The sequence below is a fragment of the Plectropomus leopardus genome, chromosome 17 (assembly GCF_026936395.1).
Source record: "Plectropomus leopardus strain MGB_pleo_1.0 chromosome 17, ASM2693639v1, whole genome shotgun sequence".
Taxonomy (NCBI): Eukaryota; Metazoa; Chordata; class Actinopteri; order Perciformes; family Serranidae; genus Plectropomus; species Plectropomus leopardus.
In genome coordinates this window covers 14,691,961-14,708,191 of record NC_142192.1, presented here as the reverse complement: position 1 = coordinate 14,708,191, position 16,231 = coordinate 14,691,961, and the positions used below count along the sequence as shown (strand labels likewise).

Below are 16,231 nucleotides of genomic sequence, written 5' to 3'. Positions count from 1 at the left end.
AATAAAATGCCTTGTGTCAACAACTAATGGGATTCTGTAAACATAGACATAGTCAGAAATGTTTTGAAATGGAAGCAGGGAAATTTGAGTAAAACAGACATCCTTGTATTTTCAGCCAGCATTATTACTTTTTGTGACAGTATGGCCTGCTTACTTAAAGGGTCAGCAAGCTACAAACCAGAGCAACACTACCAGCATAGGTGAAAGACAACTTGTTTTTCCCAATTTAAAATACAGTAGTCAAGGATGAACAAGTGCACTTACTAATTAAACACATTTTGAGCAAAAATAAAATCACAAATACTGGAATTTTATAACTGTAAGCAAACTCTTCCAGTGAAAAAAATGTCCAAAAATCTATAAACCATAAAGTTACTTGGCTACTGACTTAAATCACTTCTCAGGGGGAGCTTAAGCACATAAGAAAGGACCTGATTCACTTTTTAATAGTTCATATTTGGCTATCCACATCCTTTTGAAGATCCCTGCTCTCATATTACAGGCATGTGGACATCATCTAAAAGCTCAGGGTATCGTTTCCTCGTACTCCCGCAGAGAGTCCAAGCCAGCTAATAAAGATATCCAGGTGACACCCAGTGCGTTTGCTTACAAACATTCACCCTCAGACTCTAAGATCCCGATAAGCACTGTGCAGTGCCTGAGGGGGAAACTGCAGCCAAAAGCTGCTGGAAAAATCTAGAGTTTAGGAAAGCACCTGGAACCAGTCCACTCTCTTACTAGGGGTCACTGAGTTTTGTCTGGAGGCTTTCCCTACTGTAGCTGTTAACAATGCTGCTGCTTTCCTGCAGGCTATGGCTACACATACACACACTCACCCTCAGAGCTCCCAATAGAGTTACAGGGACAAATTTGGAAACCATGCCTAGTGTGGAGTGGCACAAAATGGCTGTGGTTATACCTCAGGTGGGTGCAGGGTTGCTTGATGCAAGATGGGAGGTGTTTTTTTTGCGTGTGTGTTTCGGCAGGTGGGAGGAGGGCGTGGTTTGGTGGTTGATAGCAATGATAGTCAGTTTGTTATCTCCACACATGAGACATCTGCCAGGTTTAATCCAGTGAAGCTTTGTATTGTTTGTTGTAGTAATAGATACTACATCATGTACTTACATTTACACATATGTACATTTTCAGTATTGTGTGTCCCTGGTGGATGGCTGTGGAAAGACTGTGTGATGTGGGTACACCAAAATGGGAGCAGGGAGACATGTCCTGCCAGATATGATTTCATGTCTTACGTAAGGCTAAGATGGGGGCAGAGAAGTATTAACCCTGTGTATGTGCAAAAGAGAGTGTGTGTGAGAGTGAGCCCCCCCCCCTCAATATGGTGACATTTTGCTGCTGGCAGGTGAAACCACATGCCAGAGATTGGGAGGAATGTGTGTATGTGTATGTCTTTGTATGTTTAACCTTTTATCATTTACAAGGGACTTCTGTTGTGTGTTGTAGGTGGTGACACTGTGGTACAGAGCCCCAGAGGTGCTGCTTCAGTCCAGTTACGCCACGCCAGTGGACCTGTGGAGCGTCGGCTGCATCTTCGCTGAGATGTTCAGGAGAAGGTGAGAGCACAGGGAATTTTTGTGTAACCCCTCATACTAAATATACTGGGAGAACTACAACGTGATAACCTGTTTTTTCATACGAATTCCTAACAATATCTGGAGAAACAGGCCCAGACATTGTTCAGAGTTTCCTTTTATGCATGTGTTACAAGACAGGAGATTGCCTGTGACAGATGCATTCTCACCTGCAAATACTCTGTTTTAGATGAGGTTTTGCGCCCTGGTATAGCATGCAGAAGGCAGGACGCAACACAAAAATGATGCTGTGGAAATCACAGTGTAGACTCTTGCTGTTGCTTGAATCTGTCTGATCATTTCTGTGACGGTGCTTAATCTTAGAAATACGAAAACAATATCAAATAAATTGTTAAATCGCCTGAGTCTCAGCCAAAAAGTTGAACCTGAACAACAGTAGACTACAACCAACAGTCAACCATCTCAAATGTTCTGAGCCTGTATAAGAAAAAGTAACTCTCAGCGGGGGGCGATGGTTGGCGTTCGTCATTCAAAAAAGGGAAACGAAGACCGGCAGGATGGACTCAAGACTCTAGTTAGCTAGTTAGCACATTAACAACACAAGGCAATATTGAAAAAACAAATGATATTTACTGAGTTAGTGAACAGTAACACAAACAATTACAAACAGTTTCTGCTGAAGAGCTCAGTTACTAAAACCACAATCTTGGCTAATACAGAATTTTTTGTTTTTATCTCACACCTTCTTGACTTTAGGCATTTGTTTGTTTTCCTTACAAATGTTTCTCTTCTTGCGCACTGAGCTGAACTGCCATTCAGAGTGATTTCTCTCTCTGCCTTTTCTGACGCTAGTTCAACAAAAAGTTGGGCGGCAGCAAGCGAGCCAACATTGACAAACGTCCGATTGTCAGCTTGGTGTGTCAGGGTCATTACAGACAATAGTTCCTGAATCTCTTCGTCTCTCCAGTTGGACAATTTTGTTGGCATCTTCATTTAAATGAAGCTTCTTCTTCACCTTCAAATGTTTGTATTCTTCCGGTTTCACACCAGTCACAAGATCATCAACACGCCCATTCACTCACTGTTAATGCTCAAGACAATTACCTACTCTATTACTAAATGAGCTTAATAAGACATTACATAGACTTAGTGCAAGGGATCACTAATGACGAGTGGGCATTTCACCCAGAGTTCTGCATTTTTCATCTCTTAGCGCCCAGAAAAAACATGGCAAACATGCAGTGCTTAGTGATGAGTAGACACTCAGGGCCTCGTCACACTGCTGGCATTTGTAGCATAATGTAGATATGCGGTGCTCTTCTTGCAAATAATTTAAAAAATATGCTGCCATCTAATAATACAAAGTATTTATGTGCATAGAGATGTCCCAGATCTATGGCTGATGATTTCTGTATTTGAGCTGTAACTGATAGTTTTGCACTTGAATGTTGGTGCTGTGGTCTCTGCATTACCTGTTTAATGTCGCATACTTTTTGAGGTATATTCCAAAAAAAAAAAAAAAAATCTGTTGCCGTTGTTTCAGAATCAGTTATTTGGGTATTTCTTAAACTTGCCATCTTTTTCTCAAAATGACACCTGTCAGCTGCACTGTAAGCAGTCAGCAATCACATTTCAGTTGACTTATCAAACTATTACAGTAATGACAGGCTGTCTGCTGTGGTTGCAGCATGTAAGGCAGGATCCTGCTTCTTGGTATAGGTATCTGTCAGTTTGTGGTCTAACGAACTTCACACACAGGAGGGCCAAGCTAATAACGGACAACTTTTCTAAAAAAGATTCCACTGCCTGTCTATGGAGGAAAAAATACTTTACTATGGCATGAAGACCCGTTTTATCATCGTAGTATCAATGTAATTTTAATATTTAGGTGCCATATAATGAACAGAAGTGTATCTTGTAAACAGCAGTGAACTGGGCTCTAGCCAGACTGTAGTGGTGTGCTTCAGAGTAGATAAGAACAGTCTTTTCTGAGGTAGGGCTCAGTGCCAGGAGGAGCAGCCCTGCCTGTAATTTATGCTTCCTTCTCCAACCGTCCTCACACCCCAACATGCACAGCCACACACAACGACCCACGCTCTGCATGTGGGACGCACTGGGAATATGTAGTCTCTTGAGGCAAAGGGTGACACAGGGTGAGGACACTGTGTAGACATGTGGCATACAGACGGATGTCAAATAAATAAGTGGAGAAACATAAGACAGCCACTGAACGGTTTGATGAAAACTTTGTGTATCATTATCATACCGTACGTGACGGCTTTCACAGTCGCCCCTTGTGGCCCAGCCTGTTACATACCACCATTAAGGAAACGCCAAATGAGGAAATGTCTTGTAAAAAAAAAAAATGCCACAGTGCATTTAAGCTCTTCGTTGAACCACCACATGCTGCTGTGCAGTGAAACAAACATGTTTGAACGTAATCTATCCCGTGTTGTTGCATCTGTCCCCACCCTGTCATTTGAACAGTCTTGGTGCATCTTGTGCATGTGTGCTCCAGGTCATGTGTTCAGGCGTTGTTTGGTAGCCTGCTATAAAAACAGTTAAAGAAGTCTGATAGGGTCTGCTTTTTTACCCCTGTTTTCCTGCTTTTAGAACAAGACTGATGACTATCCGTTACATAACATGACATTACACTTATTTAGCTGATGCTGGTATCCAAAGGGACTTTGAATAGGTGCATTCAACCATGTGGGTACAACACCAAAAAGTGCAAGAGTCACGCAAGTGCATCACATCACACTGCAAGCCTAATTGCTCAGATCAGATTTTTTTTGTTTGGCTATTCACATTATTTTTTAAATCAGACCAATACCAGATTCCAGTGTAAACTAATAATAGTCATTAACTGACCTGTATGTGCAAAAGAACAATAAAGACATCCCATGCAGCACGTTGCTATTCGGAAGAAAGCACGGAGGCCGGTGAAGTTGGCATTCCATTTATTAGTTGATGTGCAGTGGATTCCTGAGAAGATGATAACAAAGAGGAGGAGAAAGAGCACCAAATTTCTAACTTTTGTTAGAGCTTTTAGTTAAACAATGGCTGCTTACTTCTATCCACAGGTGTGTGTGTGTGTGTGTGTGTGTGTGTGTGTATGTTGCATTGGAGCCAGGAGTGGTGGGATTGTGATATGATTGGCTTTGTTGAAAGAGATTTTATCCAAAATATCAGGATGTCTTGGATTACTTTTAACTACTTCTGACAGCACCTCTACATAAGACTCTCATGGAAAGAAACTGAGTTCAGGTGAATAATGTCGCATGATTCTGACATGACTGTTCAGCCAGAAGTTGCTTTGCAAAAAATCAGACCTGTATTTGATTTAGGGCCACATATGAAAGTGGCCCAAATCAGAATTGGAAAGTCCAGATTACATGTTATTTGTGCTGTTTACACTGTTATGATTCACATAAAAGATGAAAAACTGTTTTCCTGTAGTCTGAACATAGCCTAAAGATGGAGAAATAGTTATTTGTTTTTTTGAGATGAGTGTTCAGTGTGCGACAAAAGATTTGTAGAGTTTCTGCTGTCCTGATGTCCTGATGTCAATGGAGAGTTTGTTCTGCCATTGTGGAGCCAGGACAGCAAACGAACCTGACTTTGTAGCGGGAGTCAGGCCCCCCTTGTAGTAAGGCAGTAGCAAGCTGATTGCAGGGGCAGAGCACAGCGGTCGAGCTGGGGGGTGGTGGTTTGACCAAGTCCTTGATGTAGATCGGGTCTTAACCTTTCATATCATGTAAAGTAGTCTTGAATCAGAGCCAGTGTAGGGTGTAGAACGTGTTATAATCATGTGTGACTCAATTATGTAAAACAAGCACTTCAGCTGTCATCTTAACTCGCATTCTAGGTACTTTCCATGACGCTTACATATCTCCTCGCTCTCTTCACTCACGTCTCGTCCTTGTACCCTAGCTATTAAACATTAGGACAAAAGAGCTGCTGCTGCCAAGTTAGAAATCCTTGGTTCCAGAGCGTCAGTCTTAAGTGACGTCAGTTATTTCATTTATACGTCACACCTCTCAATAAAAGAATAATGCGTAGGAGACACTAGTGTTTCTTCAAGTTCATCCACAAGCCTCCTCACACTTCATCTCCTCGAGTTGCATTTAAGTGGTCGGATGGTCCTCCATGATGGTGGAGGGGAAACAATATCTGGGTCACAGGAGGAGAGAGGATGAGGATAAGTGAGAATAATAAAGTACCCATAATTTTACTCTTTTTAATCTTTGTCACAGGTCAATCCGCTGTTGATGAAGTGATGACCACATTTTTCTTTCAGTGTTAGTGTCAGTAGCGGTGTTACAGATGGTTTCATTCAGTATTTTCAGGTGCTCAGTGACGTGCATCGTTTGATTAAAGCTGAAAATGTTTTATTATTCAACTTGTCAACTGACATATTTTCTGGTAAATGTTAGTCACATATCGCCTCAGTCAAACTTTCATCTCATCAATTTGAATGGCAGTTGGATGTACTTGATGCCATGATCAACATGTGTTCACACATCATGAAGAACACTGACTGCATTTCGCGGCTGTGTAAAATGCTTAAACATTCAAGAATTTGTGGCAAATGAGCCTGTAATTAAGCTTCTTATCACCAACTAACCGAGCATCAGCATTAAGAATCAGTTACATGTATGTATCACGTGCAGAGGATACAGGCACAAGGTGTGTGTGCATGTTGCCTAGGTTAAGGTACTGACACAGTAAGCTGTAAAAAGCTTGTGTGTGTGTGTGTGTGTGTGTGTGTGTGTGTGTGTGTGTGTGTGTGTGTGTGTGTGTGTGTGTGTGTGTGTGTGTGTGTGTGTTCACAATCTGGCATCTGTCCAAGTTTGTCTTAAGGCGGAAGGCAAGGCAGAGCCCTTTGATGGCCATGAACAGAACTTACTCTCTCTCTCTCTCTCTCTCTCTCTCTCTGCAGGTGATTAAGATGGCTTTTTAAAAGGCCACCTGTTAGAGATTAAAGGGCACCTGGGAGAAGCAGTGAAAGGAAGCAAAAGAAAGCATGATTTGAGGGAAAGTGCAGAACAAGAGAGGATAAGAAAACTCTGTTTATTGGTTTGCAGTTTTGTTGAATTAGAGATTATAATCATTGACAGCTCAGGTACAATGACCCAAACGTCCTCACTGGTTGTTTAAATGCCTTTGAGAATATCTAAATTAAATGTTTTTTGGGGTTTTTTTTAAAGGGGGGGGAAATATGTATATCATTTTTCTGTTTGATTTGTTTGCCCATTGTGAATTCATTGGCAACAGTTTTTGGTGTTAATAAAATTTAAATCTTTTATCTTGCAAAAATGTCAAATATTTGCTGGTTCCCTCTTCAAATTGAATGTCTCTTTATCTTGGACCGTTGGCCTAAAAAACAAGCAATGTGGAGACATGAACTTGAAAAATTTGGGTGAGGTTTTGTCATGAGATAATAAAGGGACGTGCACAATTTGTCTACTCATCAATGAAACGATATCCAAAAGAAAGCGGCAGAGTTTAGGTCGGTATTAAATAAACCAGTGGCCCTGATGAAGGGCACTCCCTCTCTCTGTCTCTGTTTTCATCCCCTCTCGCTGTCTTTTAATCACGCAAAAAAGCACACGTGTGCTCTCAGACTCACACACACTTGCACCAACTAGATGTCTTCTGGCCTGACGTAACGAGATAGCCAACAAGCTTTTCATTTGTTGGGAGCACAGAACATTCTTAGAAGCATGGACATGGGTGTGTGTGTATGTGTGTGTGTGTGTGTGTGTTGGGGGGGGGGGGCACTTTGCGAACACACTCATGCAGTGCGATTGTTATCGTGTGTGCTAGAATGGAGATGAGTCAGGGCGTTAAATACACAGATACTTAAGTGAGTTGTTGTCCTATCATGTAGGATAATGTGCAAAGTTCATAATGCATAGTGCTGCATTTTGAATACAATTTTGATGTTGAAATGCACGATTAACAGTTTGGCCCTTATATACACAATATTTATTTGGTAATGTTTAACTTCATAAATGAAATTCTGCTCAATTTTTACTGCTTTTTTTTTGAGCATTCTCTTACATTTAAACCAGTCGACTATTCTAAGGTTAAACTTTTGTTTAAATGTCTGTTAAATTAGTTCTTAGGATCATCACTAGAGATAATGAAAATAAACTGTAGAAGAAGCCCCCCTGATCAGCGTCAACCTCATTTCACCCTGTTGTCTTCTGTTGCAGGTCAAAAAAGTTCAAATCCAACCTCAAAACATTTTTCATATGACTCATGATACTTCAAAGCTTTCCCCCTCAAGCGCCTTCCTCTCCTCTCTCCACTTCCATTATCAAACATGCCATTGTAAAAAAAAAACTGTCTTAAATGACTATCTACTGTAGCCAGAATAGTTGGGAACTCGTTTTGAAAAGAATTTGAGCAAATATCATGCAAGTCTGCATCTGCATGGCTGGGATAGTGTCGGGGTGAGTCATGGATGGAGTGAATGGGGGAGAGAGCGCCTGCTTGTTGACATTCCTCCAATCGAAAAGGCTGAACGTGTTGTGTTAATGGTCTGGGAGAGGCCCCACATCCGTGTTGACTTTCTCACACTTTGGAACTCAATTGATAAATCCTCAAAGACGCAACCTTAAGTGCATGCGTGTTTGCACACTCACATGTACAGTACATCCACACTCAGCACAGACTTGCATGTCCATGCAGTTCACACTGACACAGGATGAAGCGCAATTGCACACTCCATTTCTCTCTCTGTTTCCCACCCAGTCAGATTGACGCTCTCACGTGCAAACATGCACACACACATTCCAGAGGTTGTCTCTGGGAGGAATGTGGGACAGAGCTGTGTTGGCACTAAAGGAAGCGTGACTCAGCCGTTTGTCCCAACCCAGTCTCAGTCCTCTTTTCACTGCCACCAGTTTTTGTGTACGCACAGGTACCTGTGCACATGCAAATCTCAAAGAAGGAAACAATCCCTTTTGTGCACGTGTGTGCATTTGTATGCTCTCTTTGTGTGTATCTACTTGAGTGTGTGCAAATGTGCATTTGCACTTGACTGTTGACTGTGTGTGCATGCCAGTGGCCAGCTCTGTGTGAATCCAGTTATCCCCCTCCAACAAACCAACAAACCACTCCAGGTTTAAAAATGGACCTCTTGGAATTATCAGCCCTACTTGTTTTGGCACGATGACTTTGCTGTAGGTGATTTTTTTTTCTTTTCTTGCAACAGTCAGAACTGGTTTGGTCTGATCTTAAATGGCTTTCAAACTTCAGCAAAGAGCTTTACCCCAAAAGACCTATGTGGTGTGATCCTTTCAGTCAGATGTTTGAAGCAGAGGTTCAAGAGTGAGGAAACACTGAGACATCCATTAGTTAAGGATGCCAGTGGCGAATAATTGAAACAAACTCTATCTCAATTGCACTTCCGAACTAAAGCATGTGACAAGGAGTTTGCTGTCGCTGTAAAAAAAAGTGCAAAATACCCCTGAGTGACTAATTTCCCAGTGTCTGAGTCTGTAGGAAAGTGTGGGTGTTGAGCTATGCAAAGCTTCCTGCAAGTGGGAAAACACAGGGAGCACATGGTGGCTAGCCAGTCTGTTGACTCCAGTTAAGTGGGGTGCACTTGAGCTGTGCCTAGATACAGAATGCATACACACATGCATACAAGCCCACCTATGTGACAATATCCTGCATTACATTGACATCTGCTGGTGACTAAATCATTTAAAACATGTAGAATATAGCAAAATTAAAGCTCCTCTGAACCTAACACTGTATAATGTAATTAAGACAAGTAACATTGTCACCAGAGGAAAGTCTCCTCTTTGACATTTCCTTTCAGGGGAACTTCAGCAGGAAGGTCTAGTTCCCATACCTCTTTCTCTGTACGAATAATCCAACGTTTCTGTCACACGCCTCTCCCTCCCACTTTTCTGCACACATTCACAGAGAGAGCGAAAGCAGACACCCACACACACACACACACACACACACACACACACACACACACACACAAGGGATAAATAGGCTTTTTTCTGTACCGTGTGGCGGCCGGCAGGCTTGTGCTGATGATGACTACTGGAATTTGTGCGGGTGCCAGGCCGGGCATGGCCGCCCACGGGCATCCAAAGACGGCCCAAAGCCACAGGAACCACCAGCAGCCCTGCTGCTGCTCTCCTCCCTCCTTTCATCCCTCCCTCCCCTTTCCAGTGGTACTACCAACTCTGCTTCACAATCCTGACTACATGAGATGAAGCTGTTAGTGTGTGGCTACTTCAAATGCTCACATAACAGTCTCAAACATTCCTCTCTGACTTTAGCCAATAGCTTATATCTTGGCACTGTTTGCCTGCAGTGCACCGTGGGATTGTGGGCATCAGGGTATATATTTAAAGGACAAAAAGAACAACAAGAATTAATGCTGTGCACTTTTAACCGAAATGCATTTTAATCTTTTCCTGTGTCTACATTTTTTAATGTTTAAGCAGCAGCAGTTAAACTTAACTTTGTTTATTTTTTCTTTCCCAGACCGCTATTTCGAGGAAACTCAGATGTTGATCAGCTGGGAAAGATTTTTGAGTAAGTATTATTGGCCGTGGCTCCTGTTACAGTTTCTGAGGTCCTGTAGGTTACAGTTAATTGAGTTTGAATGTACAACCTGGGAAAAAGCTCTCAAAACGTTATTGGACTGACCATAGAAATCAGTCAAAAGTCAGTCCAATAAAGTTTGGCAGAACATATATCCATTGTGTGGCTATTCCCTCATTTTCCTGCATATGGTTGAGCTGGACAGTTTATTGAGTTTTACTTTGTTTCCTCCAGCCATAATGAAAACATGATATTCAAGATAAAGCAGTTATTGTGCCTCATTCAATTTCATAATGATGCATTTCACATTTTGTCTTGTGTTATAAATCCAGTGCACCCCTAACCTTTACAGCTGTGCGCTCAATGTTGCCAACTTGGCAACTTCCTCACTAGATGTAGTAACTTTTCACACCCCCTTAGTGACTTTTTTTCCAAAATAAAATGCAACAGGCAACAGATTTATTGACTTATTCGGACCTTAAGGGAAAGAGCATGAAATTATTACAAGTACATTATACATTATAATACATTCCTATACATGGGCCTCATATTAATCACTGTCTCTCACGCTCCATCTCCTCCTGCCCCGTGATTATTTTTTTACCAATTATTTATTATTTATTTTATTTATTTATCTCATTTTTTGTACATTCATATTGAAGATTTGTTTTTCAGTTGAATCATATTGAAAGTACAAGACAGTCTCCTGGTAAAAAGACAATAAAAAAAGCTTAATAAATACATGATGTTTTCAAAGTCAGTTACTCAAGGAAATTAAATAATCTTGATGTCAGTATTGACCAAAATCATGATTTTTGCTGTAATCAAGCAGCCCTAGCCTATGGCCGACTTATAGAACAGGATGTGCACAAAAATATCTGTCTATAATTAATGCAGAGTGTCCTAGATTAGGTTATGCTGCTCTGCTAGGGTGAATATCATCAGCGCCATGTAACATCCCCTATTTCACACCTACTAACAGGCATGCACCAAAACCAGTCAGTTGCTCCAACAAACCTGGGGTGATTTTAACAAAGATTTTATCTAGAGTGAGTGAATATTGAACATTACTTTTGTGAAGGCACTAAAGACTTTTATAATCCTGCAGTGTTGTCGGGGTACCTTCAGCAGAAGACTGGCCCCAGGAAGTGGCCCTACCACAGAGTGCCTTCACCCCCCGGCCCCCTAAGCCAATAGAGGACTTGGTTCCAGACATGGACGAGCAAGGACGGGCCCTCTTAATGGTGGGTCGTACACGCCTCCGTTCAAATCAACCAAATTTATCAAGCAGTTTTCTCAAATACTTGAAAACCAACCATATATTTTCATTTTCATCATAATATTGCAGTTATACATTATTTGATAAATCTTCTCCTCTAATTTATTTATTAGTCCATCTCTGTCTTCTTTTTCTCCTCTCTCCCTTGCAGCAATTCCTCGCCTTCAACCCCTCCAGGAGGATATCAGCCTTTGCTGCGCTCAGCCACCCCTACTTTCAAAGTGTGGACAGCCACAGTAGAAGTGTGTATGCGGCACAGCCCATCCCCAGCAACAAGCCCACTATGGAGGAGAGGACTGCCTGACAGCCCTCCTTCACCCTCAATCATCCCATACAGTGTCTGAAAAGAGTATTCTATGTACCCCGCCCTGGTGTTTTTCATGTTTTATAGTTTTTACAGCGTTAAATCAAAGTGTGTTGAAGGCGCAGTTCACCCCAAAAATACATATTTTCCAACTTACCTGTAGTGCTATTTATCAATATAGATTGTTTTAGTACAAGTTGCAGAGTGTTGGAGATATCAGCACTTGGATCACACTCTGCTTGTGTTGCTCAAAGCACCATGAAATACATTACAAAAAATCTCATTAGCTATTTTCTTTCCAGAAATCATGAACTGGTTACTCAAGATAATCCACGGACCTTGTTGTGAGCAGTTTCATGTAGGAACTGTTTCCTTTTACCCAACTAAACCTGCCAACTGTGTCACTGCACAGAAGGAAGCAGGCATCTTCTGCTAGCTTGCCTAGCACCGCTCAGCTAGCTAATGTTACAGCTGGTAATGGGCGTAGTTAGGTAGAAAGAAAATAGGTCCTACCTGAAACTGCAAACAGCAAGCTCTGTGTTGTCTTGAGAAACTGTCTCATAATATCTGTTAAGAGACATTGCTGTTGAGTTTATCAAGTGTATAATTTTGTGGCACTTTGACCATCGCAAGTCGAGTGCCATCTAATTTTTATATTCTCGGGAAGGCAGACATCTTTACAGCTGATATCTCCAGCGCTCTGCAACTCACACCAAAGATAATCTAGTTTGGTAAAGAGCACTACAGGTAAAGGGAAAATAGGTATTTTTGATTTTGCTGTGAACTCTCCCTTTAAATAAGCTTTTTTGACACTGATATACAGATAATTCTTAAATGAGTGAAAATAAATTTGTAAAAAAAAAAATTATGTACAAATACAGAACACAGTGATTTGTACAGAGGCATATTGAGGCACCTTTGGCTTCATTTACAGCTTTGAGTCTGTGATTAAATCATCCCACATTCTTCTGCAAAAGGCCAAAAGCTTAGTCGGGCTGCGTGATGTGCATGACAAAATTTGCTGCAGAAAACAGCTGTTCAGTTTGGATTGTGATTTGGCTGCTTGAGTGATGTCTCTTTGAAGACAATCCTGTGCAGATTTGGGGGTTAACTTTTGGGAGTTGATGTTGTCCTGCTGGAACAAGAAGTGTTCTCCAAACATGGCGGCAGGTTTTCCTCCAGGATTCTCCTGTGTTTTGCCATTGCTCCAAATGATGCTGCCAACACCAGGCTGTAAATAGTATAGCTTGGTGTCATCCCATGATGGAGCTTTCTTTAACTCCCACGTGCCTTTGGACAAATCCAAGTCGAAATGTCATGCAATTTTTCAACAGTGGCTTTCTCTTTGCCAGTTGGCTGTGAGGCTAGAAATGCACCCATGAAACAGTTGCAGTAAGCTCACATTCTCCCATCTCAGTGCAGGAACACTGCTCCTCCTTCAGTGTCCTATAGTTTTTGAGGATGACGTGCTCCACACAAATTTGTTGTGCATACTCAAGTGCCTTCATATACTGGAATTCTTCCACTGAGTTGTTCTTTTCAATAATTGTGTTGTTGATTGGCTTGATTCTAAAGTTTTATTTAGTGTAGACTGTGCCAGCTGTGGGGCAAAGCAAATGAAGGTGCATTTAACTAAAAACTCTCATCTTAGATGACACACAGGTGATCCTACCTAATGTTCTTCAACAGAGTTGGCTGCATCAGCTAAGAATTATGCATGTCAAAGTTAAGATGCTTTCATTTAGATTAATAGGTAGAATTTTATATAAAAATCAGTGTCAAAAACAGCTTAATCAACTGCGATTTTTTTTTTTTTTTTTTTTCATAAAAATGAAAAAGACCAAGGGGGCATATACTTTTTTTATATGTACAAAGTGCTAGGAAAGTACTAATGAAAAGAGGGTAAAGGTAGTGTCAGGAAAGATGAAACCAATGCTCTCACCCCCTGAAAAAATGCACAAAAGCTATCCTCCTTCCATGAACTGATGGATTGTAATTGCTGCTTTTAGGTTGATACATGTTGATGATTGACTGTGTTAACAATGCAAAGAGACTTGCATCTCAGATTGACTGGTAGTAGTGGGCGAGCGGGACTGTCGAGGCCCCTTCATGACCAGTGTTTAGCCTAAAACGGCCCTCTTTACTGGGGGGCGCGGTCCACACAGGAGCCTGGTTGGACAGCGCGGATCTCACCTGCCTTTATGCTTACTGTGGGATCTCACCTGCCTTTATGCTTACTGTGGGATCTCACCTGCCTTTATGCTTACTGTGGGTGTGTGCAGAGAGCAGATATACAGTACAGGCACGCTCACAAATACACAACATTTAGTGTGTGCACTACCACTGACATTAGCACGCTCATGTACACACCTACTTATTGAAACATTATTGGGCATCAAAAGCCAGCCACTCACTGCCATGTCTTCCTCATTCCAGTCCTACATGTATTGTATTACTGCCGCCTTGAGTATGTCCTGAGTAACTGCAGACCAGTAGCGGGATTCTAATGGTTTCTGCGCTCTTCAAGGAACTCCTAAACTCATATATGGGCTGATATCAGTGCTGAGACAATGATGAAAGAACCTGATAGAAATGTTGTTGCCACTTCCTAGTCTGCCTTCATGGGTTTTTTTTATCATAATAATATACAATTGTTATATACTATCTGAATGATACAGTAATGCACAGGCTTGCAATAGGTGGAGAAAGTAACCACCAGCACTATTCAACATGAATACATTTGGCACAGAATAGTGCCGCCAATATTCTGTATTTAATTTTAATTTTATTGACAAGTCTTATATGCTTGTTTTCATCAAGTAGTTACTTGATTTTTTTTAAGATGCTGGGGCATACAATATTCTTACACCAATTACACCAACTCTTTAGACAATTATAGAATTTGTGTAAGAATAGTTTGACAATGTAAGGAATGTATAAAGGATAGGCATTGGTACTGTACAGAGTAGAGTGCTGAGTACAAGCTGTTAATAGAAACTTTTGATACGTGCATCGTCAGTCAATAGATATGTCGTCAAAATGGATAAATGTAGAGTAGTGAGGGTCAGTGGAATGTTGTTTGGCAAGAGTATTTTGTTTCTTTGAAATGTTGGGTGGGCTCTGTGGGTGCTTGTCGAATTTCATTCGCATTGAATTGTGAGCGACTATGAATTTTACAGTGGTTTTGATAATGAAATAATGCACAAATACTTTGTGTACAGTTTTTGCTTTATTTTACAATCATGTCCAATTATATTCAAGTTCAGTTGTTTTTTTTTTACCAGCAAGGAAAAAAGCAAGATATGCAGAGTTGTATTTTTGTATGTAGTAGTTCTTGCGGAACAGTAACATATTTTAACACTGGTTTACGTTTTCTTATCACGTAGTGCTGCTAGCACACACAACACAGACACACTTTCTGACTTTCTCAGGTTCTTGTTATGGACGTCCGAACCTTTCGGGCACAGTTTGCACATCCGAGGGCTACTAACTGACCACATCACAACTCCTTCAGGTTTTCTTTCAAGCTGTTCCACGATCATGCCATTGATCACAGTCTACTGTCATTCCTATTTATCATATATATGTTACTGTAGTCATTACTGTCTGGAGATAACTGCCTGTATTAACTGTTTTTGCCAGCAACTTTTAATTGCTAGATGGCGAACGCAGTATAGGTTCATGTAAAAGTGTCTGCTTGACTAAGCACTGTGTGAATTTTCTGTTTGATAACAACTCACATCTGGTGTCAGTGTTTGAGTACAATGCAATTAAAGCTCTAAATAGATTCATAATAATGACGATTAATAGCCTACATTTCAATCTCATAACATTAAACTGTCCCACTGTTTTGAAACCAACGTATCTTGATACATCTTATCACTCAAATTACACATATGCTCCTGTGTTGCCTTTGTTTTTAGCATATGGAAAAGGTGACTATAGGAACGACACAATCATGGCATTATACTTATGTATTAATGCAGGCATTGGTGTTTTATTATTGTGTTGCACCAGTTGAATAAAAAGCAGCTTTTGTGAGTGTTGTTGTAAGTCATTATCATTCGTATGTGTGATTGGCAAATTATTTATTCTTGTTAACTTTAAGGTATTTGTTTTTGAACATTTTGTATATTTGAATTTGTGTTTTGAGTCTGTTTCACTTTAATAGAGCCATTTTCAAAATTAGAACATGTACTGTAAAGGAGCATGTGAAGTGAAGAGGACAGCATGCTTTAATTTGACAGGGTTACAGAATTCAAATGATTGGATTTAGTATGGTATTTCAATGGATACCAGCACACTTTGGGATCAAATGAAAATAATAAGAGGATACATAACACTGATAAGTAGATTCAAGAGGGGAGGCATGCAATGGGAAGAAGAGAAAATGGTAATCTATCATTCAACAAAAAGTATGAATGAAGTGTGAATGTATTTTATTTTAAATATTCTAAAAATAATAAGAAAAGCTTCTTGTGGATAGGTGTTGCAAATTAGCATTTCATTACA

At 40.7% G+C, this 16,231-nt stretch overlaps 1 protein-coding gene across 1 annotated transcript in view; it reads left to right on the top strand.

Moving 5' to 3' along the window:
- Positions 1 to 15,761, top strand: part of cdk6 (cyclin dependent kinase 6) — a 48,835-nt gene extending 33,074 nt beyond the window's left edge. The window contains exons 4-7 of the mRNA XM_042506938.2: positions 1,465 to 1,574; positions 10,077 to 10,127; positions 11,245 to 11,380; positions 11,567 to 15,761. Of these exons, the coding sequence (XP_042362872.1) occupies positions 1,465 to 1,574; positions 10,077 to 10,127; positions 11,245 to 11,380; positions 11,567 to 11,719 (450 nt within the window). The 3' untranslated portion in view covers positions 11,720 to 15,761. The remainder of the gene's footprint in view (positions 1 to 1,464; positions 1,575 to 10,076; positions 10,128 to 11,244; positions 11,381 to 11,566) is intronic.
- Positions 15,762 to 16,231: the final 470 nt, after the last annotated feature.